Source organism: Electrophorus electricus, chromosome 11, assembly GCF_041902795.1.
Source record: "Electrophorus electricus isolate QZ-2024a chromosome 11, ASM4190279v1, whole genome shotgun sequence".
Taxonomy (NCBI): domain Eukaryota; kingdom Metazoa; phylum Chordata; class Actinopteri; order Gymnotiformes; family Gymnotidae; genus Electrophorus; species Electrophorus electricus.
This window is the reverse complement of record NC_137507.1, coordinates 3,331,383-3,349,333: the sequence shown is the minus strand read 5'-3', so window position 1 is coordinate 3,349,333 and position 17,951 is coordinate 3,331,383. Positions and strand designations below refer to the sequence as shown.

General features: G+C 39.4%; 3 protein-coding genes across 3 annotated transcripts in view; 1 reads left to right on the top strand and 2 right to left on the bottom strand.

Annotated features, from left to right (window-relative positions):
* fbxl7 (F-box and leucine-rich repeat protein 7) overlaps positions 1-4,566 on the bottom strand; it is a 36,952-nt gene extending 32,386 nt beyond the window's left edge. The window contains exon 1 of the mRNA XM_027001260.3: positions 4,432-4,566. The gene's annotated coding sequence lies outside the window, so the exon portion shown is untranslated. The remainder of the gene's footprint in view (positions 1-4,431) is intronic.
* On the top strand, positions 1,140-7,598 carry ralab (RAS like proto-oncogene Ab). The gene is made up of 5 exons (XM_027001264.3): positions 1,140-1,515; positions 3,531-3,728; positions 3,886-4,094; positions 4,468-4,642; positions 4,801-7,598. The coding sequence occupies exons 2-5, from the start codon at positions 3,615-3,617 to the stop codon at positions 4,921-4,923; spliced, it is 621 nt and encodes a 206-aa protein (XP_026857065.1). The 5' UTR covers positions 1,140-1,515; positions 3,531-3,614; the 3' UTR covers positions 4,924-7,598.
* Positions 7,599-7,752: 154 nt separating this feature from the next.
* On the bottom strand, positions 7,753-9,804 carry mplkip (M-phase specific PLK1 interacting protein). The gene is made up of 3 exons (XM_027001265.3): positions 9,583-9,804; positions 8,900-9,343; positions 7,753-8,594 (listed from the first exon to the last, which is right to left on the bottom strand). Exons 2-3 carry the CDS (start codon positions 9,236-9,238, stop codon positions 8,388-8,390), a joined length of 546 nt encoding a protein of 181 aa, XP_026857066.1. The 5' UTR covers positions 9,239-9,343; positions 9,583-9,804; the 3' UTR covers positions 7,753-8,387.
* Positions 9,805-17,951: the final 8,147 nt, after the last annotated feature.

Sequence of the window (17,951 nt, the reverse complement as noted above, 5' to 3'; positions counted from 1 at the left end):
AGTAAAGTCCTGAGGTCGAGCTCTTTCGTCACTCTATGGTTCTTTATAAGATAGCAGTTTGGTCTCTGAGGGAACCAGACCAGTCTTAATTTAACTCTCGTCGTTGTTAATGGAATTAATGCGTTTACAAAATGTATGGCAAGTTTGCCTGTATCATAAACTTAATACGTAAAACTGAGTGCGTTATAGAAACAGGTTTTCAGGTGTCACCTTTCCTAGTTTGCCCTCAGCAACTTTTTACTGGAGTTAGTATCAAGGATTGTTTGACATTTCAGTTCCATTTTGCAGTAAGGGAAACTCTGGACGAGGCTTTTAAGTGATGGGGGAATAAAGTGAGTCATGCTTCGAAAATGGATTTTGCCAAATCACCCTGTGGTAACCTAATTCACGACAGAAGATGGGTCCTATAAACAGGGATGTGGTCGAGCTGTTCACAAGGCAGAGCTGAAGTTGTCCAAGCAACAGCCCCGTGAATAAAAAGCCACACTTATGCTTGCGAACAATGTGCAATCTTACCTCACGTTATCGCATAAAACGATCTTAGCTGTCTTGCTAAAGGATACAAGAAATAAGGTAATGTGGACATTAGCTAGCTTTTCTCTTGTGACTTGAGCTTCTAGGTCAAATTGACCGCTAGAGGGCAGTGTTTAGCTCAAGAGGCAAAATCAAATAGCTACTTCCAAGTTTACAAGAAACTATATGTGCATTAATGTGCAGTTTTTACATTTTAATGACTCCTCCAAATTTACACATTTAAAACAATTCACAAATTGTTAGCTGCTGATGGATGATACCTAAACTCGGGAGTGTGGTGTGCGCTTTTTTTCAGGTTTACAAACGACTGGTTTTAGAATACATTAACATGGTTTTTCCAGTTTGTTTGTTTTTTTAAATCGTGATGTTATGTTTTCGACAGACTCTGTAGTGGTAGATTCGTATCTGACGTTTTCGTTAAGAGAAGGAAGTTGGGATAAAGATGGAAAGTCTCCAGTTTGTGAGATTTTATCAAAAGGCTAAAAGCTCTTCAAGGTTACCTGCGGAGTTCAGAGCGCCGCGCTAGCGGAGACGGTTTCTAGGGAACCGCCCCGCCAGACCGGGAGAAATGGTCACGCTGTCGTGACATCACACACGAGGCTACAAAACAAAGCTGTCAAACTTGCCCCTAGCTAAGCATACAAAACAGAGAGCGTGGGGGTAAAACAAACAAACAAACAAACTCATTTGAAACTCTCTTAACTTGTAGTTCTACTTTAGTAATTAAATGTTGACTTTAGGAATAAATGTTTGGAATCGCGATGGGTTTCGTTTAATAAACTAAATGAACTTTTTTAGCTTGGCTAGCTCTAACTGAAGTCGCTAGGCGGTTACTAGGCCAGTGTTTTTGAACGTCGCGCTGCGTGCTGTGTTGGCTCGCCAGCCGCTAGCTAACGGTGAAGCAGCGCGTCTGTCCCCTGGGTCATTCACCCACGCAAAGTGCATTTACGGGCATCAAGCTCGCAATAGGACGTCGACTTGGTAAGTATTTTGCTAAAGTTCGATCCAAGAGCCTGGCTTTAATTTGGGTGTTTACATGTGAACACGTCCGGCGGCATGGGCAAACATTAGCTAACATAAGATAGCTAACATAGCTATGATGTCTATTTAGGTTAGCCAACTCGACGTGCTCACAATTTAGCCAAGTCAAGATCTTTTATAGTTTTCTAGCTAGACGGATCCGTGAAATCTAGTTTGCTAGCTAACTAAACTATAAATAAAGAATATGATATTATTTTGAATCAAGTTCGTCAAGGCCCCCCCCCCCCCCCCATGTATTGCTTTAGGATTTCACTTTAACTCACTGAGTGATACCATGACACAAGAGGCACTTTCTTGCTAGCTAGGTCAGCTATTTAGATTTTATCTAATGGAAGTGTGACATGAAACAGGTTCCAGATTTTCGTAGCCTCTGTGGTTTAAGACGTTAGAAATGCAGTCCACTTGGTTTCGTAATCGGAGTTTTTAGGGTTGGTTTACAAAAACGTCAAAATTTCATTCAGCGTGGGCTACCGTTAGTCAACAGGAGTAATGATGTGTAGGTGTAAAGTGTGAGTGGTCAGTCATGAGGTACCACTGAAATGTGATAGGCGTCGAAAACTTACAGACTTTTTAAATACTGGTACAACTCCTCGGTTTCAACTTTTCTTTTTCATGTTTAGACGAGTGATTGAATTGTTGGTCTCCAATGCTTCAGCTATATGAGTTAAGAAGCAAACAAGTTTAATGAAATATAGGTTTGTAGTACAGCCATTATGACTCTCCACATATATCTTATGCATGAACAAACTTGTTATGCATTCTGGGATAGTTCTATATAGTGAACACCTGAAGGCAAAATATTCAAGACTCAGAATGTTTTCCAGCTGGGTTGTTTTCACAGTGCTTCTGGCAGCTTGGCAAAATAACAAATGATGGAACAGCTGGAATATGCATTGGAGTGAAACCTTTACTACTTAGTCAGAGAGTATTTTTGAGAAGTAGTAAAGTCCACTGAAAGGCAGAATCCATCTTGGAGAGGAATGTAATCACATTTAATAGAGCAATGGGTAAAACTCTAAGCATAATCTATTTATAAATCTACACGTGCACTACAAAGTTCCTCATTTATTAACTCCTCAGCCACTGAAATAATAACTGTAGTTAATTTGCCACAGCAGTGTGTCTTAATGTGGCTTTAGAAAGACTGCTGTTACAACCTCAACAACCTTCAGCTTGTGTGTTTCTGCTCTGACCATTGAGTGTGTGTACAAGTGAACAAAAGAGGCGGTTAGCACCAGCCTTGCTGCTCTACCGCCCTGTGTCTTTTATTGTGAGACTGGGGTTGTCACACATACAATGAGAGGGAAGTGAAAGTTTCTTATTGGGTGCTTTAACTTTTGAGACACACCTAACCTCTAAATTATGGACTGCAATGACTGGTTGTGCAGCTATAATTAGGCGGATTTCAATATCAGTGTTTTGAATACAGGACTCCTTTTGGAGCACTTCATTCAGAAATATTAATATGGCTAAAAATGAACTAACCTAATGCTTTTCCATTATTAGTAAGAGTGCAAATACTAGTTTGGGATTAAATGTTCTTCTGATTACACTGACATGTCGGACTTGTCCCATTTGTTTCGCTTGACTAATAAGTGTGGATAAAGCCACACTACACTACATTTATTTTATTAGGGAAATGGGATCATTGTGCACATGTGCCATGACACACCATGTGCACAAGCAGCCAAATATGGATCAAGTGTTCATAATGAGACATGGTAATCGTCTCAGTTCTAGTAAGGGCTCTGATGTCAGTGTGAGTAAGGGAATGGATTAATTCAGTTCTAGCTCTGAAAAAAGCCCCATTGTTTTGTGTCTGATGCGTCATCACAAGCAGGGCGGGTGTTAGTGTTCTCTGATGCCTGTCATGACACATTGAGCAGTTTGAGGTTTTAGGTGTATTGTCTGCTTCTTCATTACTGTGATATACATTGTTTTTTTTCTTTCCTTAGATTGCCCTGTGTAGGATAAGCAACATATCTTCCTCTCCCTGTGTCCCCGCCTGTTCTTTTGCTCGTTTTGGCTTGCCTGGGGAGATGGCGGCCAATAAACCCAAGGGGCAGAACTCTTTGACCCTTCACAAAGTAATTATGGTGGGCAATGGTGGAGTGGGCAAGTCTGCACTCACACTGCAGTTTATGTACGATGAGGTGAGACTTCAGTCTTGATTAACCCTGACTTCAATTTGACTGAAATTGTGGTGAAATGTAGCCGCTCTGACGGACGTGATCGCTCGCTATGCCATGTTTTGTGGATTCTTGAAACACTGCTCATATTCTAACAAGTACCTTCTCTCTGCTTCACAAGTTTGTGGAAGACTATGAGCCCACTAAAGCTGACAGCTACAGAAAAAAAGTGGTTCTGGATGGAGAGGAGGTCCAGATTGACATACTGGACACAGCTGGTCAAGAAGATTACGCGGCCATCAGAGACAACTATTTTCGCAGTGGAGAGGGCTTTCTCTGTGTGTTTTCCATCACAGAATCGGAGTCTTTTGCTGCTACTGCTGACTTCAGGTTGGAATAATACCTCAAACCTGTCTGTAGTTAAAATAATACGCTCAATTCTAACGTGAGTACAAACCGGCAGTTTACAGTCTTTTTTCCCCCCTTGTTTTTTATTTCCTGATGCTCTCACTCACCAGTTTAATCTAGGCTAAAATTTCTTCTGCATTCATGTAGGCCAAAGAAAGAGAGCCCAAACCTCAAGGACCACCAGACCGTCAGCATTTTTCTTCCGTTTTTCCCACGAGCATAATTGAGCCAATCAAATTAGTATTCTGCAGCACTTGATTACTGGACTTGTGTCTAAAACATGGACTGCGGTCTGCATGGTGGTTTTGAAGAACTGTACCTGCAATTGCTGGTGTAAGATGGTCTTGTCTCTTAGAGAGCAGATCCTCCGGGTCAAGGAGGATGAGAGTGTGCCCTTCCTGCTGGTTGGAAACAAGTCCGATCTGGAGGACCGACGACAGGTGGGAGTGGAGGAAGCCAAAGCCAGAGCGGACCAATGGGAAGTCAGCTATGTGGAGACCTCTGCAAAAACTCGTGCCAACGTAGACAAGGTTTCTTAGACTCTGTGCCCACCTGCATCACACTGTAGTTTATGATTCAGTGTCAATTACATATCGCAAGTTTTATACATTCTACTGAGATTCATTAGCTTTCTTACGGGTGATGGTGTTGAGGCTGCCACTAAAAACCTATTCTATAACCCATCCAGGTGTTTTTTGACCTTATGCGAGAAATCAGAGCCAGGAAAATGGAGGACAACAAAGAGAAGAATGGGAAAAACAAGAGGAAGAGTTTAACCAAGAGGGTCCGGGAGAGATGCTGCATTTTATAAAAATTATGTTGGTCCATGCAGAGAAGTCAACTCTTCCTCATTCTCCTAATGTCTCCTCTGGCCCCTAACGTACACGCTCAAGACCACCGAACAGCTTCATATTTTGTTTTACATAGTTTTGAGTGTAAATAAGGAACAAGGAATCAGGTATGTACACGAAGATTGCAGAATTGAAATGTGTCCACAACTTGAATGGTTTTAAACTAGAACGCTTAAGATAAAGTAATTTGGTTTCATTACTTAAATTAATGGGGCACTTCCACATATGTTGCATTTGCCTGTTGTTTCTGGTGTTTAAGGAAACAGGGCCCTATTCTCCCATGACTTCATCAGCTGTATGCCTAGTGGAAGGATTGCTCAAAGAGAGGAGAGTCATAGAAATCTGACTGTCCTGCTTAAATTAGTCTTTCATGTCAACTTCGTCATTTCTTCCTCCATATTCCCCTTGCATGTGATGGCTATGTGGCACTTACTATATACCATATATCTGCATACCAAAGTGTGATGTTTCACTGTGCGATGAGCTAGTGAATGATTAGTAGTATGGCAACAGGACACATGCATTTCAGTTGCTCAACCAGGGCTTGTGGGGTTTTTTTAAATACCAATCACTGTTCTGTTCTCCTTCAGTAACATGTTTCTTTTTTATGCCAAGCTTTGATCCTTGATAAGGCTACAGGTGAATGTGGACTTAGTACTTAGTGGACCTTTTAAATTTGTTAGAAAAGACTAGTTACTAGAGTTTCCATATCTGTAAATAATATGCAAAATAAGTGCCTTGATTTTTACTTCACAAACTTCTCGAAGCATTATAACCCCTCTAAATAATTAAAAAACATTGTTAAACTGCTAAAGAAACATTGCTGCTGTTTAAGATTAGGTTTTCAGGTCTAAGGTGTAGAGCCTTAATAATTATACTATATACTTAGGTTACTATGCAGATAACTACCAGATGCAGGCTTCACAATTGTGAATTTCTATGTCAGCACAAGTAAGCTGAAGGTTATAGTTGTGAATCAGAAGTAAAAAGTTATTTGTTTGGGTTTTCCCCGCTAAGTATTCAGCACATTCGATGAGTCAAACTACACGGTGAGGAACAGATGAAGAAGTGCACGTCTTCGGGAGAATATGGCCCCAAGCTGTAGCGAGAGGGGGCGTAACACTACTGCTTTAAATGCAGTGTGAAGTGTAGGCATACTGTATTTGCTTTACTTTGCACAAAAAGCTGACACTTTGCTCACAGATCAAAGTGTCAACTGTATATCCGTCCTTGCCTTAAGATGGAAACAAATAAAAATGTGCTATGAATAATGAGCAGCCATTATCAAAAAAGTGTCTGATACCAGTATGGCATATTTAAATTCCCATTTTACTAATGCTAAGAGTTTTTTTGTTTTTTTTTAAATATCAGGCAATAACAGGCAATAAACTACTCTACATGTGTAGTGAATGATTAAGTTTAGGCCATGTTTAAATATTTTTTTTGGTTATTGTTTGCACCATGAACTTGATCCACCCAATAGGTCATTAACTTTAATTCCAGTTCTTTTCAATCCTTCCATTTCAGTTTACCATATTCGCCATTTCTGTGAGCTTGTCGGTTACTTGAAATTTCCAAAAATTTAAACGTAGAAATAGAAACATCTGAAGTCTACACGTAGACAAATTGAGAATTTGGGTTTTGTTTTTTGTTTTGGTTTTTTTAACCATAATATAAAAGGCTGTTTTCCATGCAACATTTAATGTTTTACACCATAATTCTAAAAAGATATAAAATTATATTGAGGAGTTCAACATTATCATGCTTGATCTTATTAAACAGAAGGACATCATAACCATGGCTTAAGGTTAGTATAAGATGTTCACAAATGTAGTACGGAAAAAAGGAACTCTGTGTGACATGCAAGAACAGTCATGTGTGAGGACTGCATAAACTGCACCAGTCAGCGTGCAATCTGAAGCATTTGGTTAGAGGCTGTTGTACATGGACACAGTAACTACTGCGGAGGGCTGGCCTTTCACCTCGATCCCACCAAGTCTGGAATAATGGTGGTAGCTGAACCTTTACGTACACATCCTTGGGAACGTTCTTCAACGCCTTGGGAAAGAACCAATTTTGTACATGTACCAATTTTGTTTACACCTCATCCACTATTTTATCCTGTTTGTGCTCCCCAACAAAAATTGGAAAAATCTCACCCAGCGTGCCAGCTTCACTAATGATTGAATGATTGGACCAGGCCTTATAGTGTTTGGCATGTTGGTATGTATGTATGTTTGAAGCTGTTACTGCAGGTTGGACCTTTATTAGCTAATGTCACTCTTTCATTCTGTGCTGTTGGGTTGATGCTGAATATAAAATAGTCCCAAATGTATTATATTTACCTAAAATGGAAAGATTTACAAGAGATGTTATGACAATGTTAGGAGCTTAATGATCTGATTCATTTCAACCTGTAAGTTTTGGGTATTTTGTAGACTGCTCAAGATTCCAATGGACCTTTGCATTATGCTCTGAATGTAAGGAATGGACACTTGGAATTAAGCCTTTTTTCCTTCAAAAGTCATAGGTTTTAAATTTATTTTACACTGCTATATTAATTTGTTGTATTTGTGACGTTCAGTCATCAATGTTTGAAACATTCAAATATATAAAAAGTTATTACAAGAAATGATATGACATGTCCAGGTTTATCAAGTATATATTTAGCAGGTGTTGTGTGGAAAGGAGAAATACAAAACGCAAATCAGATTCAACTCAGAGGTACTTAAGCATTTAGAAAATCCTGAGAATGTAAAAATTTGAAATTTTAAGTGTTTTACAATGTATGTTTTGTAACAAAATTTGAATGCAACAGTAGCCCTTACTGGGCTTTTAATGTGGTTTAAGATCAGTCCAGTTTTTTTGTTTGTTTTTTGTTTTGTTTTGGGTTTTTTTTTAAACAAGAAAAGAAATTGACAGTCAAGATAAAATGAAAGATTTCACAAAATAAAATTTGTACAATTTGTACAAAATTAGAAAGTAATACCTAGGAAATCATTTTACTGCTGGTTGAAAACAGGAACAGCATCAATTCAGAGGTAGGCAAATGTACTGTCCAAATCTCATATACTGCTCCCACACCCACTGTGTGATCAAACTCCACTGGAGCTGAACAAGTTGTAGGGGACCAACTAACTGTGCCAAATGGCAATATTATTCTAATCCCATAGTCAAAATTAACGTAAAATATAAAAGTACAATAATAGCATCTGTGTACAAACAGGTTGCTGTATAAAAATTAAAAAATTGCTGTAAACAGCTTTCCATGAGTTATTGCTATTGTCCCAAGTCCAACTAAATCAGATCCGTTTTCCCACCTCCTACCAATAACTCACTTTTTGAGCTGAACGTGGACAGCTGTCCTACTAAATAAAATGGCTGTAGGTGCCCTTCTATCCACTGACGAGACTTTAAAATTGATTCAATTCGGACTGTAGTACCTCCCTGTCCTGCCTGTGTCTGTGGTCTGCTGGGAGCTGCATTTGGACTGGGTGTCTGTGACTGAGATAGGCTGGAGATTAGCCCAGGGATCTTGAAGCATAGATGGTTTGTAATATTTTTCCATATCATTTGCCCCTCTCTCCCTGCCATGCGATGACCCAACTGGTGTGGATATCCGCGGTGAACCCTTTAGGAGACAGTTATGTAAAAAATACACGACAGTCAATCTGAAGCGGCTGTTCCATATAGTAGACAACGTTACTACTTCACTGCAAAAACATCTACACGTCGTGCATATCTACAGTCTGTAGCTATGCAGCTTAAGTAGCTACGTGCAAGTTTAACAAGGAGACCCGAGCAGCTGGCTCGCCTGCTCGGACACGAGACTAATAGATCGGTTAAATCAATTTGGCTACAAGTTATATTTAGTCGCCAATAAACTGCCTCTGACGGCCTTTACAAAATGAAAGAGTGAGAAAGCGAACTGTCTACCTGATGTCCAGCGTGTTGTCCAGGAGTCTGATACGGCGAGTGCCTGTGCGGAGTGGTGCCGCGGGGACTGCAGTTTGGTCTGCGCGGCGTGTGCCCTGCTGATTTGCCGTTGTACTTTCTACCACCGCCACCTCGATTACCACTAAACTCTCTGGGTGGGGTATTGGGTGAGCCGCAGTACTGTCCAAATCGGGGTCCATACGGCGGCGGCGGTGGGTTTGGAAATGGCCACGGGGGCGAGGGCATTAGACCTGCTGCTCTGCCGAAACCTGGTGGCGGACTACGGAATCCTCCAGGTCTCGGGCCCATCGCTTGATGCCGAAAGTTTTGCCTTTGCATTTTAATCCCCCTATCAGAATATCTTCCAGGTTCAAGTTACAAGCTCGACAGAACAGCTCGTTAGATTGCCCGCTATCTTAACTGTGCTAATAAATACTCACTCAGCTTTTCAACGTAAACAGAACAGCCAGCCACATCGACCCGGAACAGGAAATACAAACAACATGGAAACAAATGAACGTTTTAAATCACAAACATAACTAATTAGCACCCCTTCCAAATTTAAAACATTCAAACAGCGATGTCGCGAATTTAAAAGCCTCACTTTCCGTGTTTACTATAATGTTCTCATATTTTATACAAAACAGATTCGTCGCAAAGCTTATGCAGTTTGAGATACAAACCCGAAGTAAATCCGTCCTAAACAGTAACTAACGTCGGTCACGTCTGTGTCCAGCTCCTGTACGGTCGGATTGTTTGTTTTGGCTACACAAGCGAAGTTGGTGGAGCATCAATCGTTTAAATTTTTACTGTGAATAATATCCGTACAATCTTTCCACGCGAAAAAAAAAAGAAGTTCTGATCTAACCTACAAGCACAATATGTCCAACCGTCCAGAGATTCAGTTCCGGTATGTGCTGGAGATCGTGGGGCGGCCAACCCCAGATAAGTTTAAATCATTACACTTACATTTTTTTAATTTAATATATAGAGATATTATATAATAATATAATATTAATTATATTATTTAATAACATAATATTAATAATAATAATAATAATAATATATATATATATATATATATATATATATATATATATATATATATATATATATATATATATATATATATATAATTAATTATATTATTATTTTTAATTAATTATATTATTTTATATTATATTATTTTAGAGAAATTATTTTTGAGCTTCCCATTGTGAATTTAGGGTTATGGAAATACGATATGCCTAACAATTAAACAAGAATAAGAATGATAAATTGATAAGTTTGTATAATAGCTTCAAGCTTCAAGCGATCCACCATCGTCCCCGTCCCGAAGAAACCTCAACCCTCCGACCTCAATGACTACCGCCCTGTTGCCCTCACATCAGTCGTGATGAAGTGCTTTGAAAAGCTAGTCAGAGACTTCATCACATCTTCGCTGCCACCCTCCATGGACCCACTGCAGTTTGCATACCGCCACAACCGCTCCACTGACAATGCAATTGCACATCTGCTCCATACTACACTGACTCACCTGGATGAAGGGAGGGGAAATTATGTTAAAATGCTGTTTGTCGACTACAGTTCAGCATTTAACACTATCATCCCCTCCCTACTCACTACTAAGTTGGGGGATCTAGGACTGCATACATCCCTGTGCGACTGGATCTCCAACTTCCTAACAGACAGACCACAATCAGTACGGGTGGGCAACTGCGCCTCATCCACCCTCACCCTCAGCACTGGAGCTCCTCAGGGTTGTGTCCTAAGCCCCCTGCTCTACTCACTGTACACCCCCGACTGCACAGCCACTTCCAGCTCCACCATCATTGTCAAGTTTGCTGACGACACCATTGTCATGGGTCTGATCTCGGACAACGACGAGAGGGCCTACCTGGAGGAGATTAAACACCTGGAAAACTGGTGCCAGGAAAATCTCCTCCTAAACGTCAGTAAGACAAAGGAGCTGATCGTGGATTGCAGCAGGAAGCAGGAGCGGCACTACCAACCTGTGAGGATCAGTGGAACCACGGTGGAGAGAGTAGATAGTTTCAGGTACCTTGGTGTTCACATCTCGCAGGACCTGTCCTGGTCCCGCCATACCAACTCCCTGGCAAAGAAGGCTCATCAGCGTCTTTACCACCTCAGACGCCTAAGAGACTTCAGACTGCCCTCCAAGGTACTGCGGAACTTCTACACCTGCACTATCGAGAGCATCCTCACGGGGAACCTCACGGTCTGGTTTGGGAATAGCACCAAGCAGGACAGACAAGCACTCCAAAGGGTAGTGCGTTCAGCAGAGCGCATCACTCACACGGAACTTCCTGACCTGCAGACCATCTACTACAAGCGGTGCCAGACCAAGGCCAGGAGGATTGTAAAGGACCTCACGCATCCCAACAATAGACTCTTCTCTCTGTTGAGGTCAGGGAGGCGCTTTCGCTCCCTGAAGACCAAGACAGAGAGACTGAAGAGGAGCTTCTTCACACAGGCCATTCAGGCCCTGAATCAGGGAAACTGATAAACTGTGGGAACCACCACCACCATGTAACATAACTGTGTATATATATATAGTATATATATATATATATATATATATATATATATATATATATATATATATATATATATATATATATTCAATTACCTTGTAACACAACAACTGTAAATATGTTATTCTACAAAATGGATCTGTACATTCTGTAGATTGTGTACATATATACACAACCATATACATTGTACATTGTGTATATAATCATAACGTACATATATTGTACATACATTGTTAATATATTTTGTACATACATAGAATATATATATTTCACATATATAGAATATCTATATTTCTCTATGCACCCCTGTTTTCAGTTCCTCAGTTTGGACAGAGCACTCTCAACCATTTCACTGCGAGTTATACTGTGTATGACTATGTATGTGACGAATAAACCAAACTTGAAACTTGAAACTTGAAACTTGTAATATCTATATTATATATTAAATAAGAATAAGAATGATAAATTGATACATTTATATAACATCTATATAAATTTATTAATTTTTCATTCTTATTTAATTGTTAGGCATATCGTATTTTCATAAGCCTAAATTCACAATGGGAAGCTCGAAAATAATGTCTGCCAAACTCACAGATTTGTTCTATTTCCTCAGGACGTTGCCTTAAAACGTTTAATGTAAACGTCTTCGGTTGTTGGGGGTGGGGGTATAAATGTGTTAGAAATGGCGCCTTTAGTAGGTCTTGGTGAAATTTTAATTATGTAGACAATAGGTTTATATTACCTCCATCATAGGCGCAGCCATGAAATATTCACGATATCATTGAATGGTAATTGCCCATCAACACCCCATAGCAGTAGCAGAGTGCCCCTCCCACACTTCCATCCACGCCTTGAACTTGTTCACACCTTAGTTTCGAATTAGCTTTGGCTTTGCCCCAAACTAAATTATTTAAAGAATTCGTATTATTAGCTAGCCTTATAAAATTATGCTATGAACTGTAGGGCAGTACGTTTAGAATGATTAAGAGATGCAAATGTTCTGGACTCTGCTGATTGTTCTTTTTTTTAATTGTGGTGATAAAACAATTGCCTAGACAAATCAATTAGTAGGCAGACATTAACACTGCAGTGAGAGAATTTCGATCTGGATAATTATATAACATGAAGTAACTAGCATGCACACTATTGGGCTACTATTACTGTAGCTAATTAAAGGGAGCCATTAATTTTGTTACAGAAATATCTGAAAATACTAACTTATGATTTTAGCGAAGCATGGTTTAGGTTGAAAGAAACAAACAATACCTTTTACATAAGATTAATTCCCAATGGCATTCACAAAATTAAGGAAAAAATATAGGAGAAATTACATCTCTAATACTGGTACTTTACCAATTTATCACAACAGACTCTAACCCAAAATCAGTAAATGTGCATACTTGCATACACTGGAGCAGGTTTAAACGTTTCAAAGTTTATTGCCACTCTGTAATAGGGCTAAGCACTGTGGAAGTACAGGCCAGTCCACTCACCACTATGGGGTGCTGTTAGCTGCTCAGATGTCTTGTGGTGTGCCAAGAGATTTCATAATGTCATCAGAGTCCAATAGCATGCATGTGCAATTGTGTAAACATTAAATAAAAGTAAGCCTTGGTTAATTGAGGGATTGTGGTTTGGATGTTTGGTTGGTTGATCCTTAATATAGTGCAAAAACAGATGGAAAGCAAACCCACAAGAAAGTAATGTTTGTAGAGAAAACCTCTGTAGGCCTACTTTGATGGAGTTGAATATGTGTGGGTATATGTACTGATGTTGGTCTGGGACAGTTGAAGTTGACTGTGTTACTTATATTGTCATTAGATGTACATTATGTGTGTAGTTAGGGTGACATGCCTTATATTTTGTTATCCTTATTAATGGAGGTTGAATATGGAAGCACAGCCGTGTGATCAGAAAACAATTTTTTACTGTCAGAGCAGATTTGGAGAGGTATATGGCAGGTCACATACATTTGCTCAGACTTGAAGTGGAGGGAAGATGATGATCAGCTCCATGGTCTTTGTTGACATCATCTCTGCTTATTAGTCACTCAGCTCTGTAAACAGAAAACAATTATACACAGGTCTTTTTAGTAGGTCTTTTTTTTAATTATAATGAGAGTTTTTAGCCTCTGTGTGTAATGGACATGCTTATTTATTTAAGAGATTCCTGTTTTCGGTTCAGAATGTTGTTTTCATACATTCCTTAGTAAGTCAAACCATGACTGTAAATTTTGTGTGTGTGCATGTGTAGTATTTGCATGTCTTTTATAAAGATTTTTCTGTTTTAGTACGTACAGTTATGCAACAAAGCAACAAAATTACTATAGCCTTGCCTTAAAAGTGTGGTAGATGAGCTGTGACCAAATCGAGATCATCATTTATTTCAGTAACAGTGATGATTGAGTCATTATGGTACATGTGGAATGGTTAGTAGAAGCTGAACAGGGTTTTTGCAGTGTCCAGAATAATAGCATGCTTTAGATCTTGGTTTTGTGGACACAGACTAGACAGGACTACAACCAGGTTCAGGCTGCAGTAGCTATATTGCCTCTAAAACTCCTAAGGGCAAGTGTCAGAGTTGTTTTTGAACATCGTAGTGAGATTTTGTCTATCACAGTGCCATATGCCACCACTCAATAAACAAAGCAACATGTTTATGCTCTCTATTGAATACAGAAATTGCATTAGCATGGCTGTTCTATTGTCGGCTGAGTCCTGAAATGGCATTCAAGTCTTCAAGCAAATAGCTTCATAATTTTTTCCTGCGGTTTTAAAATGTATGAACCATAATTTACCATAATCTCATAGGCAAGTAAGCAGCCCTGTCCCACTGACCCATTTTAGTGTCATTCTTGTACATGAGGGTCAGCGGCAGCAGTTCTACTTTGCACAAACAGTCCTGTTCTTATTACTGGAAACAAGAACAATGATGGTTCTCATTGGGGACAGGCTTCGTCACGGTCCCGACCAACACCACAAAAGGCCCCCGGGAAAGAAAATACACACAGTAACAAAAGACTAAGATATGTGGCCTGCCTTGATGACCAACCATGACCCTACTGAGTATGAGACAGTGTCAGCAAAGTCAGCACAGGCTGAGTGGACAGCCAGTGGAGGCCTGAGACGAGCAGTACTCCCACATCACTCGTCACTGTTCCAGACCTCTTTTGCCATATTTTTTTAAAGGGAGTCACGTGCACTTTGGCTCCCTCCCTAGCACTCTCTCTACTGTAACCAAAGGTGATATAGATATGGAATTGGCAACAGATTAAAATTGTAGATATACAGAAAATAGATATTGACCGAATAAACAAGATTGTTAAGAGTAAACATTAGGTCTGTGTTCCATCATGTTATCCCTAGATTTTGTTCAGTTATTATTCTTAGAATTATTAAAATATTGCACAGTAATAGTGCTGGTTATCTGATGACACAATGTTTTTTTCTGTCAGCAGAGGTCACTTTTGTTATATTTGTCCAATATATGTATATTGTTGTGGTGCAATATTGTCTGCAAGAAAGTAATCACAAAGCAAATATTACTCTGTCTTTTCCTTTTGAAGACTAAGACAAAGGCTACCCCTTAACTGCAAACACTAATAACTATATGATGTAGCTGTAGCTATACAGCTAGCCAGCTAGCTAACTTCTCCCCACCTGTGTAAAATAACAGACAGAAAAATGCTTGAAAATGCTTGAAATGCCTCTGATAAAAGGCAATAGATTCTAGTCAGTTTGTGCTACACTGGCTAAAACCTTCACTTCTGTGTCCAGGGTCTGGACAACACAGAATCTCAGAAGACAGACTATTTGTCTAAAGTTGTTGGTCTCCCAGCGGTTGGGAACAGTCACACTCTAATAATCAAATGTTGTCATGTAATTGCATTCTCTGCTGATTACAGGATGTTCAGTCCTAGAGCTTTGTTGTGTTCCTTTATAGTGCACAGACCTTCTGTTTTGAAAAGCTTAAGATGCAGGAAATTACCCATTTCACATTGCGGTGAGCCTGTTGATGATTACTCAAAGAAATTATATTTTCTAAACCAATATTCCATAATTCTTATTATGTAGTATAGGAGAATGGAGTTTGTCCAAAAATAATAATGTGTGACATATTGGCTTAATCCAAAATGTTTCCATATATGATGTATAGTGCACTACATTAAGTGTAAAAGCCATTACCTCATGCCCTAGTGCACAATATAGGAAACGAAAATTCACTATGGATTCAACGACTGTCATTCGTCTTTAGCCAACGTCAATCAAGAGAAAAAGGATATACAATAGTAATATTAATGTGGCATAGCTTTTTACATTGTGCCTTTTTAAGGTATAGCTGGGACAGTCCATTAAGAAATGTGTTCTTCTAAAAGTAGGTTTTATATGATTAGTAGTAACAGTATGCATGATGTTATGTATTGCTCTTTTCCCGAGTTGAGGAATCCAGCTGGTTTTGACTCATTTAAGGACATTTGGATGAGACGTTAATTTTTCTGGTTTTTTCTCTTCACTGTCCGGAGATTATGTTACCATAGAAAGCCATTTGAAACCCATTAAAGTCATAGTTCATAGACAGCTAAGCACAACAGTTCTCCTCAGCGTGACTCCGAAACAAGAGACGGAATCTTTAGAACCTAGAGCATGATTAAATCAACTGCTGTCCCTCGTTTGCATCGTGGCTTTCAAGAGTGGTTTTGCATAATGGCCGCATCCATCAAGCATTACCATCTCATTTTCCGTCCATTTTATATTCTGTAGGGATGTTTCGGCGAGATGCGTGCCGGATAAGCACCTGAGTTCCACCATGAGACTATTGTCAGCACAAAAACACATTCGGTTTATTAGGATGAGATTACCATTTCCCTTCTCTAATCCTCAAAAACATAAAAAGACCGATTGCTCTGCTCCGTGCCAGACATATGGAGAATAGATACACACCTTTGAATAATTAAGGAAGTACAAAGATGTTTCCCCTGATATGTTTTCAGAGTACGCCCTGAGAAACGGAGTACAGCAGCGACGATGCAAATATAATTACTGTTTAATTACATAACCATTACTTTGCATAGGAATATTATTATTATTGCTGTTGTTGTTTTATTTACATATTGTGTGATGTCTGTCAAGGTTGGTCACGTATTCGTTCAATTGCACCAGACGTAACTCTTTTATTGTCTTGTCTTAAATGATAATTGTCACGGACTGCTCCGCCCCCCATAAGTCACGTGGCACGGCCCGCCGGGGATTCACAAATGTACCGTGTCTTTGTTTGTGGTAGCCACGCCCCCCGGGATTGCACACACGTGTATAGGGTTTAACGTTAATGGCTGGGGTCTATTTAAACCCCCTGTCCGTGTGTGTTCTATTTGTTGGTCGTTGTCGCTACATAAGAATATATGTGAAGCATCGCTGTAACGTTTGTTTGCGCATTTTCGCCGTTTCATGTGTGCGCTAGTCGTTAAGTGTTTATCATGATCAGTGTAGACGATATATGTGAATGCCTTTGTCATTTGTGTTTAATGTTAATAAATGTCTTGCACTGTCGAGGAAGTCTGTGCATCCTTCCCCGCGTCCTGCGGCACTCGGGGCAGCAACGTTACAATAATGGGCGGGGGGACACATTTTCAAATAATAGATAAACTAATACCGTCTAACTGAACCCTTATTGTTTCAGAGACCATGATTATAAAGTATGTATGTTAACAGATGCACTAATCAACGATGATTTCATTTTTAATTGTAACTGCTTTTACTATTAAGATTTGTTGAGTGTGTTGATGTATAGCCTGAGCAGGACTGTTTTTCATAGCTTGTTGAAAAATAGTAATAGTTTTCTTGTTCACAAGAAAAGATAGACAAAATATGAGCAGGCCTGTCGGAGAATACAGACCATTATTTTAGCTCAGCAGGAGTGGAAGAAGAAGGGGTCTTTGGAGACTGTGGCTAGCAAAACCAGCTCTGTTTTTCACAAGACACCTCAACGTGCATGTTACTGAGGTGATAATGGGCTCTAAATTGTAAGCCAAGATTTTTTTGGATGCGAGATATTGGAATGTCCATGTCCTCTGTTGACCCTCTCAATCTCTGAGTTCCACATGGAGAAGATAAAAGGTCACAGACCATCCAATTCAACACTTTTGAGCTTGGATACTCCAATATTGGATGTCCAATATTTGAGGTACTATTTATTGATGTTGTTATAAGAGAACCTTGTAACTCTATTTTTTATCCATTTTATTTTTCCTTTTAAGGCTTTTAAAAATGTCATCAGTCCTTTGCATTGTGGGAACATTTCATATTGCGTGGCCAATACAAATGTTCTAAAATTACATACAGCAAATCCTTTAAGGGTCCACTGGCAGATGTTAAGAATTTGGTTTTGTTTGTTTGTTTTTTTTTTCTCCTATTAAGTTAAATTTTCACAGATAAAAGGTTTTCTTGTAACAGAAACATTACACGACGTATACGACGACTATCTAGAAGCAACAAATA

Coding starts and splice junctions, on each gene's coding strand:
- mplkip (XM_027001265.3), bottom strand. CDS start 9,238: ATGCAAAGGCAAAACTTTCGGCATCAAGCGATGGGCCCGAGACCTGGA. Junction 8,595..8,899: donor GACAACACGCTGGACATCAG/GTAGACAGTTCG, acceptor TGTCTCCTAAAG/GGTTCACCGCGGATATCCAC.
- ralab (XM_027001264.3), top strand. CDS start 3,615: ATGGCGGCCAATAAACCCAAGGGGCAGAACTCTTTGACCCTTCACAAA. Junction 3,729..3,885: donor TGCAGTTTATGTACGATGAG/GTGAGACTTCAG, acceptor CTGCTTCACAAG/TTTGTGGAAGACTATGAGCC. Junction 4,643..4,800: donor CTCGTGCCAACGTAGACAAG/GTTTCTTAGACT, acceptor TAACCCATCCAG/GTGTTTTTTGACCTTATGCG.